At 40.0% G+C, this 17,621-nt stretch overlaps 1 protein-coding gene across 2 annotated transcripts in view; it reads right to left on the bottom strand.

Annotated features, from left to right (window-relative positions):
• Positions 1-8,312: 8,312 nt before the first annotated feature.
• The window catches only part of Cradd (CARD and death domain containing adaptor protein), a 135,290-nt gene continuing 125,981 nt past the window's right edge, over positions 8,313-17,621 (bottom strand). For both annotated transcript variants that reach the window (XM_090328395.1, XM_090328396.1), the window contains exon 3: positions 8,313-9,367. In XM_090328395.1, the coding sequence (XP_090184521.1) occupies positions 9,066-9,367 (302 nt within the window). In that variant the 3' untranslated portion in view covers positions 8,313-9,065. The remainder of the gene's footprint in view (positions 9,368-17,621) is intronic.

Here is a 17,621-nt window from a genome sequence, read left to right as displayed (position 1 = left end):
GACAATCTAGCCCTTGAATAACCTAGGACATACCTTCATCCTTCCTCATGAGTCCCAACTGGATGATCCAACACCTTTGTTCACTTACCTCTGTAAAACATCAAAGTTCATTAATAAACTTTCTTCCTACTGCAAAAGTCTGAAAAAAAATCATTTCCTCAATTGCCTCATGCACTTTTTTGTCTTTTAGTTTGGTGGCACAACTCAGATAGGACTGAGCTTCATCTTCAGCAAGCACCTCCTCCATACCCAGTAATGAGACCCCAGGGTGTATGACCATTCTCCAACTGCTCAGTGACAAGGATATTCATTTGGAACAAATGAAGATCGACAGTGATGAAATTTAAGTCCTATCCTCTGAGAAACCAGAAATAGTTAAGAAATGCAGAGGATCATCCAGCTCTTGAATGTTCTAAGATAACACCTACTGCCATCTTTTCTCATGACCCCCATAACATTCATGGATGACTTCCTCCATTATCTGCCTCTATAAAACCCAACCTACTTCCTTTCCTTTGAAACATTCATTCCTCAGTAATGAATGTTCTTACTGTAATAGTCTGCATAAAATCATATCCTGATTGGCTTGTGTATTTGGTCTTTTGTACTTTCATAAAGACAGTACTTGTGTTGGAAAGACTTATTTATAGCCCCAAAGTTAAAGTGACTATTACAAAATCAGGAGCTGACAATAATGAGTGACAAAAGCACTCTTGCCAGTAGACAACCCAGGGTCCACTCCCTCGGCAATGTAGCCTAGTCTCAGAGCAGGCAGTAATTAGTGCTTCCAGAGGCTGATGGGGAAAAAGAGGAGATGGCTAGACAAAATAATACTGTTGGCAACAATTTTCCACTATATACAGTAAATGTGGTTCTATATAATTTCCTCTAAAAGCAGATAGTGTGCTAGGTACAAAAGACTAATTTCTGTCTTGACTAGGAGCACTGGTTCTAAAGAGATGGGTTCAAGGTAGTAAGGCTGGAGAAGCTAGAGGTTGTCCACAAGCTCCTTCCTTTCTAAGAAGTGAGTTGAGGCACCCCCCGCCCCCCTCCACACACATACACAAGAAAACAAACCACGGGGCTGGGAGTGTGGCCTAGTGGTAGAGTGCTTGCCTGGCATCACGAAGACCAGGCACCACATACATAGAAAAAAGCTGGAAGTGGTGCTGAGGCTCAAGTGGTAGAGTGCTAAGCCTTGAGAAAGTCCAAGGACAGTGCTCAGGCCCTGAGCCCAAGCCCAGGACTGGCCAAAAAAAAAAAAAAAGAAAACAAACCAAAACACTGTTATACTGTTAGCAGCTGTATAAAAACCAGGATTTAGACAAATGGCTCCAATTTTATTCTAATACCTGTGGTGATTTATAGCCTCATGAATCCTAACAGAAACACTTAACTCCATTCCATTGGATGCAAGTCCTCTAAATATGACATGAAACCAAAGATGACCAGCTATGCTTAGAAGGTTTGGAGTTAAGGATTCATTGGTAAGCGGAAGATAAATGAATTGAGGATGAATGAATTAGATTCAGGGATTGAGTATACTAGCAATTTACTCAAAATGGTGAGTGCATGTGTATGTGTGTAGGTCTTCAAAGAAATGCCCTTTAGACCCCCTATCCATGCCCCACCCTTTGGGGCCATTCCATCTATGACTGCAATTATTTACTTTGTAGGCATACAGCTTGGCCCTGGGGTCAGCAGTGAGCTGATAAACCATCCTGAAGATCTTGGTATTGGCAAAGTCTTCACAAAACCACTTCATCTGGGAAGTTATGTGTTGCCAAGACAAAGGATAGTAATTATTTGATGATATGCAATCCATTTATGTTTTCCAGAAATGTTCTCATCAAGAATAATTACTATAGCTCAAAACCTATGTACATAAGATCATACAGGATGAGACTAAATGAAATGAACTCCAGGATATGGAAACAAGAGGTTTATCTTGTGTGATTGCAGTTCTTGATGTACTATGTTATTTCTCTTCTCTTTTTTTGCACTTATAGTTAATCTCATGTTATTACTGTATCTGACTTTGTTACTTGGTGTATTGTATATACTTTTATTTGTTAATTTGAAATAGGGAAGGGAAGGGGTGAAAACAGGATGATTGGGAGGGGGTGGGGAATGGGGACAAAATCATGAGAAGGGGCATCAATGTGTGAGAAGTAGTGTACCTACTACCTGATGAGTGTAACTATAACCCTCTATACATTCTCATGACAATAAAAAAAATTTTAAAAAAAGAATATCACCAGACACCCAAAACACTACTGGCAAGAGATAAACTACATACATACATACATACATACATACATACATATATATATATATATATATATGCGCAATGGAAACATGTAAGTATTACCATGATGTCGGATCTGTTTTGTTTTTAAGTATTCAAACCCGGATTTCATAGCCTATGCTTTGAATTAACAATAGCTATCAGAATTATTGCCATATGTTTTGCACAAGTTGAACAAAGCAAAGGCGAAACTTAATTGGCTCACTCAACTGTGTCTTTGAGAAACTCTAATTTTCCTATAAGAACAGTAAATGCCAATGAGATAGAGATCCTTATTTTTTTTCCAGCTCTGTTTATAGTTCTGAGAAGCAAAGAGACACAATTATATTAAAAATATTCCTGGCATAACAACAACATCTAATTTGAATTTGTGGTAGTCTTTGAAAAATAAGAGCTAGGGATAATACAAAGAAATCCACCCTTCCTCAAATACACCTAATATCTAAAAACTAGAAGCAAGATCTTGACTCAGCTATGGCTTCACAATGTTACTGCTGGTTTGAGGTTTAGATTAGGACAAGATCAGCCACTGTGTTTAGTTTCTAAATCACTCTGAGATTCCACTTTAGAGATATTCATCTTACAGACTCCTGGCAAGGAACGTCATTTGTCAAATACAGACGTAGAACAAATGAAATTCTGGTATCCACTAATGTTCTCTAAGGGGGCCAGCGCATTAACTTGGGCAGAACATAGAAAAGCTCGGTTGAAGCGTCACCTTCCTCTCTGGCCAAATTAATTGTTTCCTCGCCACACTTGCCAGTGTCCTAGCTGCTGGCTGCCACGGCTGTCTCCCAGATCCTGCTGGGCTGGGTCTATGTCTTATTTATCTTTGGATTGCTAGTAGCTTGTGCAGTGTTTTGTAACAGTTCGAATTTGTGCCCTGACTGTTGGGATTCATTTAATGGGAGCCAAGCGTTAGGTCAGACTCCCACCTCAGTTCTGAATATGCTCTGAAGTGTACCACCAGGCCCTACACCTTTACCATTTTTTATATGTATTTTTTTATTGTGATTAATAGAAGGGCTACATTATATTCACCAGATAGAAGGTGCACTACTTCACAAACATTGATACCCTTTCTCATGTCTTGGTCCCCATTTCCCTCCCCCCACCTTCACCCCTCTTCTTGTCCCCCCTCCTTCACTATCTGATTTCAAATAAGCAAATAAGAATATATACAACGCCTTTATCTTTTTGAAAAAAAATTTTCTTTTTTTTAATTGTTATTAGAAAGGTGATGCCCACATGGGTTACAGTTATGTAAGTCAGGTAATGAGTACATTTCTTTTGGAACAATGTCACACCTCTTCCCTCTTTCCCCATTTTTCCCTCCCACATCCACTCACAAGTTGTATAGTTTATTTGCAATATGGCATCTAATGAGTACCACTGCTGCATTTGTTTCACCCTTTTTCGCTCCATTTCTGTGCCCCTACTTACCCTTCCAAAGACAGAAAACAAAATCAAAGAGGAAAGCCTCATATTTCCATTTCCTGGAGTTCAATTCAGTAAACATTAGGCTATACAATCAGCAGCACACAGGCCTTGCACCTTCATCTCGTGGTAACTATAGGTGAGCACAATTTTATATGAGAGGAAACTACAGAGAGATGGAGCAACTTGCCCTGGTGATGGGGTCTTAACCATCTTTAGACCTCCCAAGAAGAAGGCTCTTTTCCCACAGACTCAGCTCTCGGGCATGGATTCCCTTCCTTCCTATTGTGATTGAGGGTACACATCTGTGCACTGGACACACAGTGAGTCCTAGAGAGGCCAACACTATTTTTTAGTCATCTTTTCACCTCTCTGTTTAGCACACACATTGGCTCAGAGGAGCCTCTCAAAAACAAAAAACAAAAAACAAACAAAAACATTGTTCGTTGAATAGCTGAAAAAGGCTGAAAAAGGGGAGGCTGTATCTAAAATATCTACTTCTGGGGCATTCCAATAAACAATTCCTACTGCTGCAAGTGTGTGTGTGTGTGTGTGTGTGTGTGTGTGTGTGTGTTGTATGTGTGTGTGTACAGGTGTACATAATTGTGTGATCTAACAGTAATTTTCATAGTAGGCCCCTGAAGCTTAGTTAGAGTAAGTGCCTTTTAAAACCATTTGCCCTCAGCTGGAAGTTTGGCCTAGTGGTAGAGTGCTTACCTAGCATGCATGAAGACCCAGGTTTGATTCCTCAGTACCACATACATAGAAAAAAGCTAGAAGTGGTGCTGTGGCCAAAGTGGTAGAGCTCTAGCTCTGAGAAAAGTCCAAGGATAGTGCTGAGGCCCTGAGTTCAAGCCCCACAACTGGCAAAAAAAAAAAACTATTTGCTCTATATTTTGCTAGAGAAATTATAGGCCTTTATTATTTTTTGTTTGAGTGCTGAAGTTTGAACATAGGTCTTGGGTATTCTAGCAAGCATTCTACTCTCCCAGATTAGAAAACTAGTTTTAAAGTTCAAAATATAGTTCTGAACAGGTCCCATAACTTTAAACCCTGCAAACTAGAGGTTTATCCTTAAAATTACCATGGCTCTATCTCTAGAGGTAAAAATAAACACAGAGGCTGAGTAGCTATGATGACAGGTGGAAGGAATTGGGTAAATGACATATAGTTTGTCACAGGGGATGGTGGCATCTAGAAAAGGCTTGTCCACTATATGGTAAGAAGAGAATCCAGAGAAACCAAGCCTTATTTTTCAATAAGGCCCCTAACTAAAATCACTGACTCAGTAGATTGTACAAGGTGTATCCCAGTTAATCTCCTCCTCATGCTACACCTTTTAGAGAGCCCTTCTCCACGAATTCTGACCTGGTCATGGGACTAGCTCTGGTCAATGAGGTATTAGCAACATGGATACCCACAGAAGCTTGATAGAATCTGGCCAAGAGGAGCCAGCGGCTAGATTTACCTTCTTGCTGCCTGTAACCATTGCTGCCAGCAGCAAGTGAACAGACCTGGACAGCCTGGTACAGAAGCGCATGTGATCTGGACAACAAAGGTTGTACTGGCAATCTACTGTCCTTGGCCAGACACCACGGGAAGACCCATCTTTGGTCATCCAGCTTCAATTGATCCTCAGCTAACCATACTGCCTGAGCAAGCCCACCACTGAGGTGACCCCAGTCAGTGCAGCTGGCCCGTTCACAAACTGTGAGTCAAAAGTTGGAGGACAGTACATTTGTTGTTTTACACTAATGCATGCAGGGGTGATTAACAGCATGAGATATGAAATAACTGATAATGCTTACATATTTACACAAAATAGGGTTTTAGCTCATTATTACCTCTGATACATGTAAAAGATTCAGCATGAAAACTTCTCTGCATCACTGTTTCGTTTACAATACTGAAAAGACAAGCTAAACAGGCATCAAACAAGTAGGCAGTTAAGAAACAGTGGCACATTTAAAGAATGGAAAGACATGCTGCCAATAAAAATGAAGGGATAGAGTTATAGTAGCCTACAGATCTACCAGAGTTTTAGAAGTATGCCAACAAATTTTTATCAGTAGATACGATCTTACTGTCTCCATCCCCAAACACATTCTCTCGCAGAACTAGAATAGAAGCCCATGGGATATCAAGGTGCAGTATAGAAGAATTTGCTATGAATGAGAACAAACACTAAAAAGGCAACCCAGAACGTGCTGCACCTTGCCTTTTGAGGATGAAAGAGAATACAGTGAGGAGACTAAGAGCTCTACTTAAGCAACAAGGTTATAACAAGGTAAATAAGCAAAGAGTGGGATGATGATGGGTGGTTTCAGGGTAAAAGGCCATGATTATATTTAGTAACTATCTTTTAATCTCTTCAAGGGTGCTGGCAAAAACTTTAGGACTTGCAACCGAGTTTCAAACACAAAGGATGGTGGCTCAATGGCATGAGAAAGATAACTGTATGTTAAGTCAAAGAAGGCAATTGTAAAATATCATATACCATGCAATCTATTATTTTTCTTTTGTGGCCAGTCCTGGGATTTGAACTCGGTGCCTGGGCTTTCTCAAGGCTAGAGCTCTACCACTGAGCCACAGCACCACTTCTGGCTTTTTCTATGTATGTGGTACCAAGGAATCAAACTCGGGTCTTCGTGCATGCTAGACAAGCACTCTACCACTAGGCCAAATTCCTGGCCCAATCTACTCTCAAAAGAATAGATTTGGTAAAGAATTTCTTCCATGGTCATAAGAAATGAACTGGAGGGCGGAGAGCAAAGTTGGGTATAGGTAGTTTTCTCTGGAAGACAAGAGCAGGGGAAATTCTTATTTTCCTTGCTTTTGCTCATTTTTATGTTTTACATAACACAAAAATGTGTATTTTATTGCATGTGCTTGTGCGCGCGCGCGCGCACACACACACACACACACACACACACACACGTGGAACAAGACTCATTTTGTTTTTGCTACCCCACTATATGTATCCCAGTTTTTCGTGGAGGTAGGTAGTCTTCTGGAATTGAAGACTCTTCTCTACATAAGCACATGAGTTCCTCACAGACCTGTGTCCTCCCTGATGATCTAAGAGGCAGGCAGGGGCTACAAAGCATCACTCTTCACACTAGAGGTAAACACTACACAATGTTATGCTATTAGCAAGGCTATTCTGTGATTGCACTCAGCACAGGGAAGGAGCAGGCCCAAGGAGCTGCTATGGTCACACAGCAGTGAACACACTGTGCTCATTAAGGGCAGCAACTCTGAGTCTAATGGTCCTTTGACCCTGTCAGCCTTCCATAGCCTCATCCTCTACTAATTGCCCCTCACTACTGACAGGAAACAGAAGGGTCTTTGTGCATGATAGAATCTTTATAAATGGCAGAAGACCACCCAGCTAATCACCAGACTTACTTCCTCAATGCCAGAGTCGGAGGCAGGAGAGCACAGCTACATCCACGTGGTGAGAACAAGGGCCGGGTTCAAAATGATGAGCAATTTATGGAAGATGCCACAGAAGTCTAGTCTCTCACTGGGATGCAGTGGTGTGGCCCAAACCACCAACTTTACAAGATGATGAGTTACTGAGAGGGCTGTGTGGGAAGTGAATGCACGGTGGAATGCCTGAGTTAGTAAAGGGGTGCACGTACCAGATGCCTACACTGGTTTTCAATGCACCACTGTCCTCCTTATAAGCACCTGCTTCAGGTTCTCCTCTACTGCTCTGGATCTCAGTTCTACCCTTTTGAAAAATAAAATCCTGAATTACATTAGAAATATGAAATGGATTCTTTGCTTAAGAAGGACAACCCCAGCACTGAGCAGACTGAGGCAGGGCTGTGAATTCCCAGCCAGCCTGGGCCACACCGGGAGATACTGTCACAAACAAATTATCCAACGACAACACAGCCTGCCATGGTAGATCATCAAGTGAGACTGTTCATCTATCCCTCTCTTGATTAATAAAATCACATTGAATTTTAAACCTTAGCAATACATGTGTCAACCCCAGGGGTGGATATCACTGCTATCATGACAAGGAAGATCTTGGAGGTGAGCACAATCATTCTACCAATGAAGAAACTGAGGCTGAACACAGATAGTGTTCCCCAATGGAAGCAGCTGTGTGGGAGCAGGACTAGAGCTCCTTGGATGGGCAGGAGTTGGGGAGGGAATGGCGGCTGGGAATGGCAGCCGACAGGGAGGATCTGTGTGAAAGATACATTCTAGCAGGCCTGCACTCCTGCCAGCAGACCACTTTGGGTCATTTCATCAAGGAAAAGTTGATGCCACCTCCCCCCAACTGTGTCTCCCAAGTTCATGCTTGAAATTAACAGCACAGGACAGTAGTAAACTGTTCATAAAAGGAAGGGTCTGGAGATTCAGGCCGGTCCTCTGCACAGAGCTTCTTATCTATGCTTCCTACAGACATCCGGCCTGAATCACTTACCGTGATAGGGGAAGGGGGCTGATAACAATTCCACTTTGTATCTTCTGTTACAACTGAGTGCCTACTGAGATTTTATATCTGTTATCTACTTCATACAAAAGTGAGAGAAAAAAAGCCACACAGTTTTTCATGAAAGGGGTACATTATATAACAATTAGTATTTTATTACCATCATCCTTATGAATAACAAAGTCCACAGTTCAGATTCCAGGCAATGTGAAAGTACATTTCTTTATAGATAGGATACTTACAGGCACTGTGGTAACATGTTGTGGTTGTTGAGTATCTGTTTGATTATTTGCTTAATTTATTTTTCTTTAAACATAAAGAAAGGTACTTTTCTGGGGGACCAACTATGATTTACCATCTATTAAAAGACAATCACACAGTTTAAGATTGCACAGTGACAACAATGCAACCTCTTTTGTTGTTGGTTCTGGAGCTTGAACTCAGGGCCTAGGTGTTGTCTCTAACCTTCATTTGCTCAAGGCTAGGACTCCACTACTTGAGCCACCACACCACTGCTAGTTTTTTCTCTGTGGTTTATTGGAGGTTAAGAGTCTCACAGACTTTCCTGGCTGGCTTCAAATAACAATTCTTGGATTCCAGCCTCCTTCATAGCATGAGCTACCAGCACATAACAACAATGCAATCTTTAATTAAAAACAATGAATGGTGGCACCATTGCACTGTACTGAGTAATCTGGCCTTTAAAAGGTAAAAGCAATACAATAATATTAAGAGAAACACTGTTTTCTCTTTCCATCTACTATCATTAAAAGCAATAACCAAACAAGAAACCACCTGCTCTCAGTGAAAGTTTCGACCAAGAATGCGTGTCTTGGGGTCCCACTCCCCAGTGGGTGCTGGGTGACATCATTCCAGCATGTGCTGGAGCACCGAGGGGTCCACCTCCATGGCTTCGAGACCCTTGTGCAAGCTCAGAAAGGTGGCCTGCTTCCCAAAGCGCTGCCTCCAGTGGACAAAGGCCTCCACTACCTGCGACTGTACGTTGTGGGGGTGGTTGGCCTTACAGCGGTAGATGTCAGTCTGAGTCAGTCCCAGTGACAGCACTACGGGCTCCCACTCTGAACCGAGTCTCTGGGCCAGCTGGTTAATCTGCCGGTCTGAAGGAGAGCTGTTGAGAAGGTGTGCGGGAATCCCAGCCATCTGGTCACCTGAGGAGGAGAGAAATTCACAGGTGAATCAGCAAACCAACATCTCAGGCAGGTCAGTTGTGATCAGGGTGGAGAGTCCATGATGCCTCCATGTGAGAGAGTTCTGGTCCTCTTAGAAGCTGCTCAGGACACCATTATGCTTTATGGCTTCAGAAATGTCCCTTAGATCCAGGTGCGGTGGCTCCTGCCTATAATCCCAGCTACTCAGGAGGCTGAGATCTGGGGATCATGATCCAAAATCAGTCTTCCAAGGGACTTTTATTCCCAATGAAAAGCCAGCAGTGGAGCTGTAGTTCAAGCAGTAGAATCTCAGCAACAGTGTTCAGGCCCTGAGTTCAAGCTCTAACACCCACACACATACTCATAAAAAAGAAATGTCACTTAGCAGCTATAAAAATGTTTACTGCATTACATTTGAAGACAAAAAGGCAAAAGATAAACCCTCTACCAGACAACTCCGATGATAGTAATTTAGTCTGTTTCCTCTCTTTAATATATAAATGATACATGGAGGATAATATATAGAAAAGATACATTGAGTTCATTGCGTTGTAACAGGCTGCTTTTGCTTCCACAGTTTTTCTAAAGGTCTAGCCAAGAGTTCTGGTATACTTCAGAATGACTGCAGGGGTTTCATTTGGGCCCAGGCCTCTGGGCCTGCAGGGAACCTGAACAAAACTGGATTCTCCACAGGAAGGCACCCTCTTTGCCTCTTTCCTGGCTTCTTCAACAGGAAACATTGCCAAGAAAATGTGTGGCTGCTAAAGAAGCAAAGCCCAGAATCTTGCTGAGAAAAAACAATCTGCAGAGACCATCGGGCAGTAGGAAGAGTGGAGAGCAGGGCCAGTCCTAAGGAGGGTTGGTCACTATACACAGAGGCCACTAGAACACTTACTATCCAGGCCAAGCCCACAGGGGCAAGGACAGAACCTGACCTTGCACTTCCTAAACTTGGTTGCAGTCTGCCTGACATCCATCTGCTAAGATGACAGTAACTGAGTGTCTATCTGTCCACTCACCCCCTCAAGTGGAATTTTTGCTTATGGATCTGAATTTGCACTGAGCCTCAAGATTTTGTTCCAGAACCTTCTTTTCCTAGCACTGCTTCTGAAGGATCACCAGGGATGGTTCTTTCCCTGGCTGCCACTTTTTAAAGGACCTGCCTGGCACAAAGTTGAACATTGTCTGGTGCTAGCAAATTAGGTTTGTTTTGGTTTTTGACTAGGTAATTGGGGGAGTGTCTGTGCCTCTGCTACTCTCTTGTCCCCTTGCTCATTTCTGGCCAGCTCTGCATGTGACAAATGCTGTGAGCCAACTGTCTGAAAGTATGGACAGGCTTTTGTCTAATTCTCCTATATTTTTAGGGACACCTATCCCAACCATGTAACTGGGAGATGGCTGGGGCTCAGATAACTAGCACATGTATACTATCCCACTAAGCAGATCAAGCCTTCCAGCAAGACATCTTTAGGCAGAGGCAAGAATCTTGTTTGTGATTGCCAGGATTGAAACAAGTAAATTAAATATCTAAAACAGACTAACAGAAAGTAAATAAGAAAAGTTGATTAAAATAAAGATAAATAGAAAGAAAAGCATGAAATTAGATGTACAGATTGATCAAAAATTGTGTAAGTAGAACCCAAATGACTAAGGTCTGAAAAGCTAGTGTTTGTCCACAGGAGAACCACTGCCGTTACAGGTGGTGTGCTGTGCAGAGTCTCCGCCAGACTTGTAAGCCCTTAGCATCCCAGCCTTGCTTCTTCTAATTGTGAATGATATCTCTCCTTCCACAATGAACACATAAACTCTTATACCAGAGGAAGTGGTGGCATTCTTTATGTTTAGAAACCATCAGACAATGCGGCAGAAGAATGCCCATTCTAGTGTTTAAAACCCTAAGCGAGAATATAACTCTCTGTCTAGGACAAAATGTCCCCTCTTTTATAAATGCTAAGTCTTTCATGCATTCTTTGAATCCCATTCTCTGTGAAGCTAAAATTCATCGGACCCAAAAGAACATCATATAGAGCTACCTAACACAGTGAAGTTAAAGATCCACTTAAAGCAATAAGCAGACTACATCCTTTTCTCCCATCTGCTTGTTCTCTCACTCCTTCATCCCCATTTCACAATACAATGCAGCCCTTTCTTCTCTTACTCTCTCCTCCTCCTTCCCTCATCCCTATCAATAGCTATTCTGACTTCAAAACTATAAGTATGCTTGCCAATTCCTATGGCACTTAGTCAGCTCTAAAAGTTTTACACACTCTCTTTCTGTTTTATATATGGCTTTACTGTTGTCCAAGCTCATCACAGGCAGAGATCACGTTTTCTCTTTCTTCTATCTCCTCTTGGCAACCACAGAAGAAAACTCAATGTTTTTTTTTTTTCCCAGTAGCTGATTTTGTTTGTTCCATAAATAAGTTTTATCTTTCAAGTCTTGCTTATATCTTAAATAAGCAACCACTTTTCTGAATAGGACTTCAACATTTCAGGACATAAGAGCAAAACATAATTGCTTTGAGTTAAAAAGCTTACTGAAGTGAAGTAATAAGTATAGAATGGAACAAAAATCTTTGCTGGCTCAAAGGGTAGGGTGATAGCCTTGAGCTGAAGAGCTAAAGGAGAGTGGCCAGGCCCACTGTTCAAGTCCCACAACTGACAAAAAAAAATATCTCTGCTGGATACTCACCTGATAATGGCTTAATATTCAGCTTTTAAAAAGTGCCTGTATAGAATGTGCCTACAATTGTAATTTCTCGATAAACTGAAATCAAGAGGATCCCAAGTGAGCAAAAATTTCTCAAGACCTTAACTCAACCAACAGTTATATGTAATGGCACACCTGCCATCCCAGGTATGAACCAGACTGATTAGGAAAATCATAGTTCCAGGCAAACATTGGTAAAAAAAAGTTTGAGAGACCCTCCATCTCAAAGAAAGAAGCCTGGCCGGGAGTATGGCCTAATGGTAGAGAGCTTGCCTAGTATGCATGAACTTTGAGTTCAATTTCTTAGCACCACATACTCAGAAAAAGCCAGAACTGGTGCTGTAGCTCAAGTGGGTAGTGCCCAGACCCTGAGTTCAAGCCCTAGGACTGGCAAAAAAAAAAAAAAATTAAGGAAGAAGCTGAGTCTGTCATCCTGTTGTGGCAGGAAGTAACATTAGGAGGATCTTGTTCCAGGCTGACAGAGGTGCCATTGTTATGTTATCATGCATATGTGCATATGAAGTAGGTTAACCATGTTTATCACCTTCATCATCTCCTTTCTCCCACATCCGTCTCTCACCTACTCCCCAAACATAACATGTTTTACCTTTCTTTTACCATTCATTTTTAAGGACTACAGTCCATCTGTGAGAGAGAATGTGTGATATCTGTCCTTCTCAGTCTAGCTTAATTTGCTTAACACAATGACCTCCAGTTCTATTCACTTCCCAGCAATGACATTCATCATTTATGGCTGAATAATGCATGAACAGGTACACAGTATGTTTCCTTTATTCATTAGTCTAGTGATGGCTGTTGTGAATAGCAGTGATATAATCATGAGTATGCAGGTATCTCAACTGTTTACTGGCTTGGATTCTTTTGGCTATTATGCCAATAAGTGACTCAACAGAATCAAATGGTAGGTCTAGTTTTAGTTTTTGAGGAGCCACATTCTTATTTCTGTAGTGACTACACCAATTTAAAATTATGTAACAACAATGTAAAGAGTTCCTTTCCTGCTGCATCCTCATCAACATTCACTGTTGATTTTTGGATGACTGCCATTCTGGTTGCAATATGGATAAGAATAATGAACATTTCTTTACTAGGCATTTACACTCAAAAATATGCTATAAAAAGTAAAATCATTCCATGTTTGAAATATTTTTCCATAGAAACTCTATTGTTTTGAGATAGCAATAGAGAGAGGAAGAAATTCATTCTCTTAATAGATGTAAAAAAACCTATTTAATGGAGATTGACATCTACTGATGACTTAAAAATATATTTATTTGAGAACTCAAGAATATGGGAGGTTTTCTTAAGTTGGTTAAGTCAGTAAAAGCCTTCAATAAACATTTACTTTAACAGAGCAGGTTGCAAAGCATTTCTGTTAAGGGAACAAGGTGAACAGGATGCCTGTTATTACCGTCATGGAAAGAAGGATTTGAAATCCCGACCAGTTCCAAAAAGAAAGAGGACAATTAGGTAGGAGCATCTGAAGGAAAAAGATGAAGCTATCACTATTTTCATATATATGATCCAATATGTAGAAAAAGACTATGACAAACATAAAATTACTTGAATAAGAGGATTAAGCAAAATTGCCTGATACAAAAGTTTAGATGAAAACAAAAACAAATCATGTTTAAACATTATAATAGTAATCAAATACAAAATACAATAAAATATACTAAGCAAGGAGAACTATAAAGGATGTAGAAATTCAGTTAGTAAGGCCATAAAATCTCAATGGGGAAATCAAATTGAAATTCAAAAGACAAAATAAAAACTGAATAAAAGTAGAGTCATTCTTGTGCTAAATGAGATGACATTATTTTAACATAAAGCTATCTTTCTTTTAAGGACAATTACAATTTCATAAGGGGAAAGACCAGGAGTTTCTCTAAACTAGGGAAAATTTGCTAATTATATATAGAGAAAGAAATGAGCTTTTTGACATCATACCATAAACAGTGACAGATTAGTTGAAGTTAAAGGCCCAAGCATAAAGTTAGTAGAAATTAATGTGGGAGTAATTTCATAACCCATGACAGAAGGTGATTTTTAATGTTAATCTCTCCAAAGATAACTTTTTAAATCAAAGTGAAATATTTCTGTGCCATAAGGAAGACATTATCCACACTGATAAAGCAAAATGGGAAAAGAAACTTGCTGTTGTCTAAAACCAACAAGGGCACACTATTTGTCTAAGGTTCTCCTGGAAATGAACAGGAAGATAATAGCTTCCACAGGAAGAAGATAAAGTTACAAATAGGTGACTCAAATTAGAGAAATCATAAAAGCAAGCATATGAAGGGATGCTGACATGCCAAAATTTCAGAAACTAAAGTGTAAGCAAGTTATTTTAAGTGCACAGATATGTGGACAGTATCATTTTGGCAGTGTGAGATGGGAATCTTATTCACTGCTATTGGGAATAAAGAGTAGGCAGTTATTCTTGATGGCAAGCTGGGAAAATGGAAAATACTATATAATCTTTTTCTTTCAAGAAAAATTCTGAAAGACACATAGGGGAAATGAATAAAGTTTGTATGATTATTTCATTATTTTTGCCTGCAAATATGCATATACCTTATAACCTAACAATCTGGTTTTTTACAGCAAACTTTTATATAGCATATTTATGATACATATATAAAATAAGTATCATAGATGTGATATATAAGTATTATGTTACAGTGCTATAATTATACATTAATATAATTATGTTACACAGGAATATCAATATCATACATTATATAATATTACATAGAAATAATATGTAGCAATATAATAATTACATGTATAGGATATTATATGTATATATTATATACAATAATGTGATGTCTAGGGGCCAAGAATATGGCCCAGTGGTAGAGTGCTTGCCTACCATGCACCAAGCTCTGGGTGTGATTCCTTGGTACCATACAGACACACAGAAAAAACTGGAAGTGGTGCTGTGGCTCAAGTGGTACAGCACTAACCTTGAGAAAGCCCAAGGATAGTACCCAGGCCCTGAGTTTAAGCCCCAGAACTGGCAAAAAAAAGTGACATCTCTATAAGCATCATATAGAAATTACATTATAAAAATACATATTGGACCGGGAGTTTGACCTAGTGGTATAGTGCTTGCCTAACATGCACAAAGACCCTAGTTCAATTCCTCGGTACCACATACATAGAAAAAAGCTGGGAGTGGTGCTGAGGCTCAGGTGGTAGAACTCTAGCCTTGAGAAAGTCCAAGGACAGTGCTCAGGCCCTGAGCTAAAGCCCAGGACTGGCAAAAAAAATACATATTATATAGATGCCACATATAATATGTAATAAGTATCATATAGAAATGCTTACTATATCGATATCACATAACACTTATTTGACAATCTTTATGTGTATATGTTTTAGTCAGTTTATCATGTCTATGATCAAATATGTGAGTCAAATAATTTAAGTGGAGGAAAGATTTACTTTGCTCATGGTTTCAGAGCTGTCATTCTATTGTGGGCATGATGGAACAGAGCTATTCAACACATGGCAGCCAGGAAACAGACAGAAGGAATCCAGGAAGGATCAGGCAGGATAGAAGCAATTTAAATGCTCATCACAGGGAGTAAGAGAAAGAATATGAAAGTCCTTTGGAATACTGGCAGTCAGACTAACAATGCAAAACAAAGAATCCATAAAATACAAGTGAAAAATAACATTCAAAATGCTACTCAAAAACACACACACACAAAGCTTAAACACCAGTAGCTCAACATCTGTAATTCTAGCTTCTGAGGAGGCTGAGATCCAGAGGATCACAGTTTGAAGACTTAAACAAAACTAGCAAAAATCTAGGCTATTGGAATAGTTTAAATAATACGAGTTCCAGCTATACAAGTAAACCCAGCAAGCATGAGGCCTTGAGTTCAAACTCTGATACTAGCAAAAAAAAAAAAAAAAACCCACACATTAATAAAAGAGTATGTTATGTGTTCACATGAAGAAATGCTCAACATATCTGGTCATAAAAGAAATGCAAATCAAAAAAACTCTAAGATTCCACCTCACTCCAGTTAGAATGGCCAGGATCAGGAAAACGAATAATAACAGATGCTGGAGGGGATGTGGCCAGGAGGGATCACTACTACACTGTTGGTGGGAGTGCAAACTCATTCAACCACTATGGAAAGCAGTATGGCAGTGCCTCAAAAGGCTAAACATAGAACTCCCCTATGACCCAGCAATTCCACTACTTGGCATTTACTCAACCATCCAGAAACAAGGGCATACTAAATCCACTAGCACAACAATGTTCATTGCAGCATTATTCACCATAGCAAAGATATGGAACCAACCTAGATGTCCCTCAGTTGATGAGTGGATCAACAAGTTGTGGTATTTGTACACAATGGAATTCTATGCTGCTGTCAGAAAAAACGACATCGACTCATTTGTTAGGAAATGGAAAGACTTAGAAAAAATCATATTAAGTGAAGTAAGCCAGACTCAACGGAACTTAGGCTCAATGGTTTCCCTCATTTATCATAATCAGTAGAAACCTTGGGCTCTACTAGCAGAGATCTGCAATAGAGCAAAACCTTGATACATAAGGCCATATAGTTTGAAGCTAATTGAAAGGACCTCCAGGATATTGAAACAAAAGCCATATAAATGATTGTTGTCCTTAATGCACTATGTTATCTCTCATCTCCTTTGCTGTCCCTTGGGTATCTCATATTGTTACAGTACCTCACTCTGTTGTCTGATATATTGAATTTATTTGTATTTGATTATTTGAAATTTGATAGGGAAGGGGGGAAAACCAAGACGGGGGTGGGGTAGGGGGGAGGGTAAAGGGTACCAAGACATGTGAAAGGGTATCAATGTATGTGAATTAATGCCCCTTCTATATGGCAAATATCATGTAACCCTTTTATTAATTACAATAAAAAATAACTAAAAAAAAGAAAAAAAAGAGTATGTGTTTAAACAAACAGCTATGTCAAGGAGAATGGAAATGGAAATGAAAATGAAAGCAAATGAATGAAAAGGAGAAAATCTTTTTATAGAAAAATTAATGAAACACAATATGACATGAGTTGAGAAGCACAAAGAATGAGGAAAAAGAGACAAGAGGGCAGGAAAAAGAAAGACGAGAGAAGGAAGGAGAAAGAAAGATTAGATGAAGGGTAAGAGCTACAGTAAGCCAACAATCTCCTCTCCTCACATACTCCAAGGCAAGACAAGGAGTTTATCTATGGTGGGTGGCAAGGGTCAGGATGGGATGTTCTGAGGAAGCCAAACTCTGGCCACCACTCAGGACTCAAGTGTCAACCCTTTCCCCAGAGGATGACAAATGAGATTGAAAAAAAAAAAATCCCCTTGGCTGAGGATTGGCTATCTGGAGAGGGGGAAAAAAGAACCTTGAAAAAGAAGTGAAAACCTGGGAGAGAACAAGGAAAGGAGTGTCTAAAGAGAAATGGACTCACTACCTGACTTGTATAACTGTAACTGCTCTGTACATCATCTTTATAATAACAGTAATATGAAAAAGTC

Source organism: Megascapheus bottae, chromosome 2, assembly GCF_031878675.1.
Source record: "Megascapheus bottae isolate mThoBot1 chromosome 2, mThoBot2.hap1, whole genome shotgun sequence".
In the NCBI taxonomy this organism is placed as follows: domain Eukaryota; kingdom Metazoa; phylum Chordata; class Mammalia; order Rodentia; family Geomyidae; genus Megascapheus; species Megascapheus bottae.
Note: the sequence above shows the minus strand (reverse complement) of the source record. Positions and strands in the feature narration are given on the sequence as shown.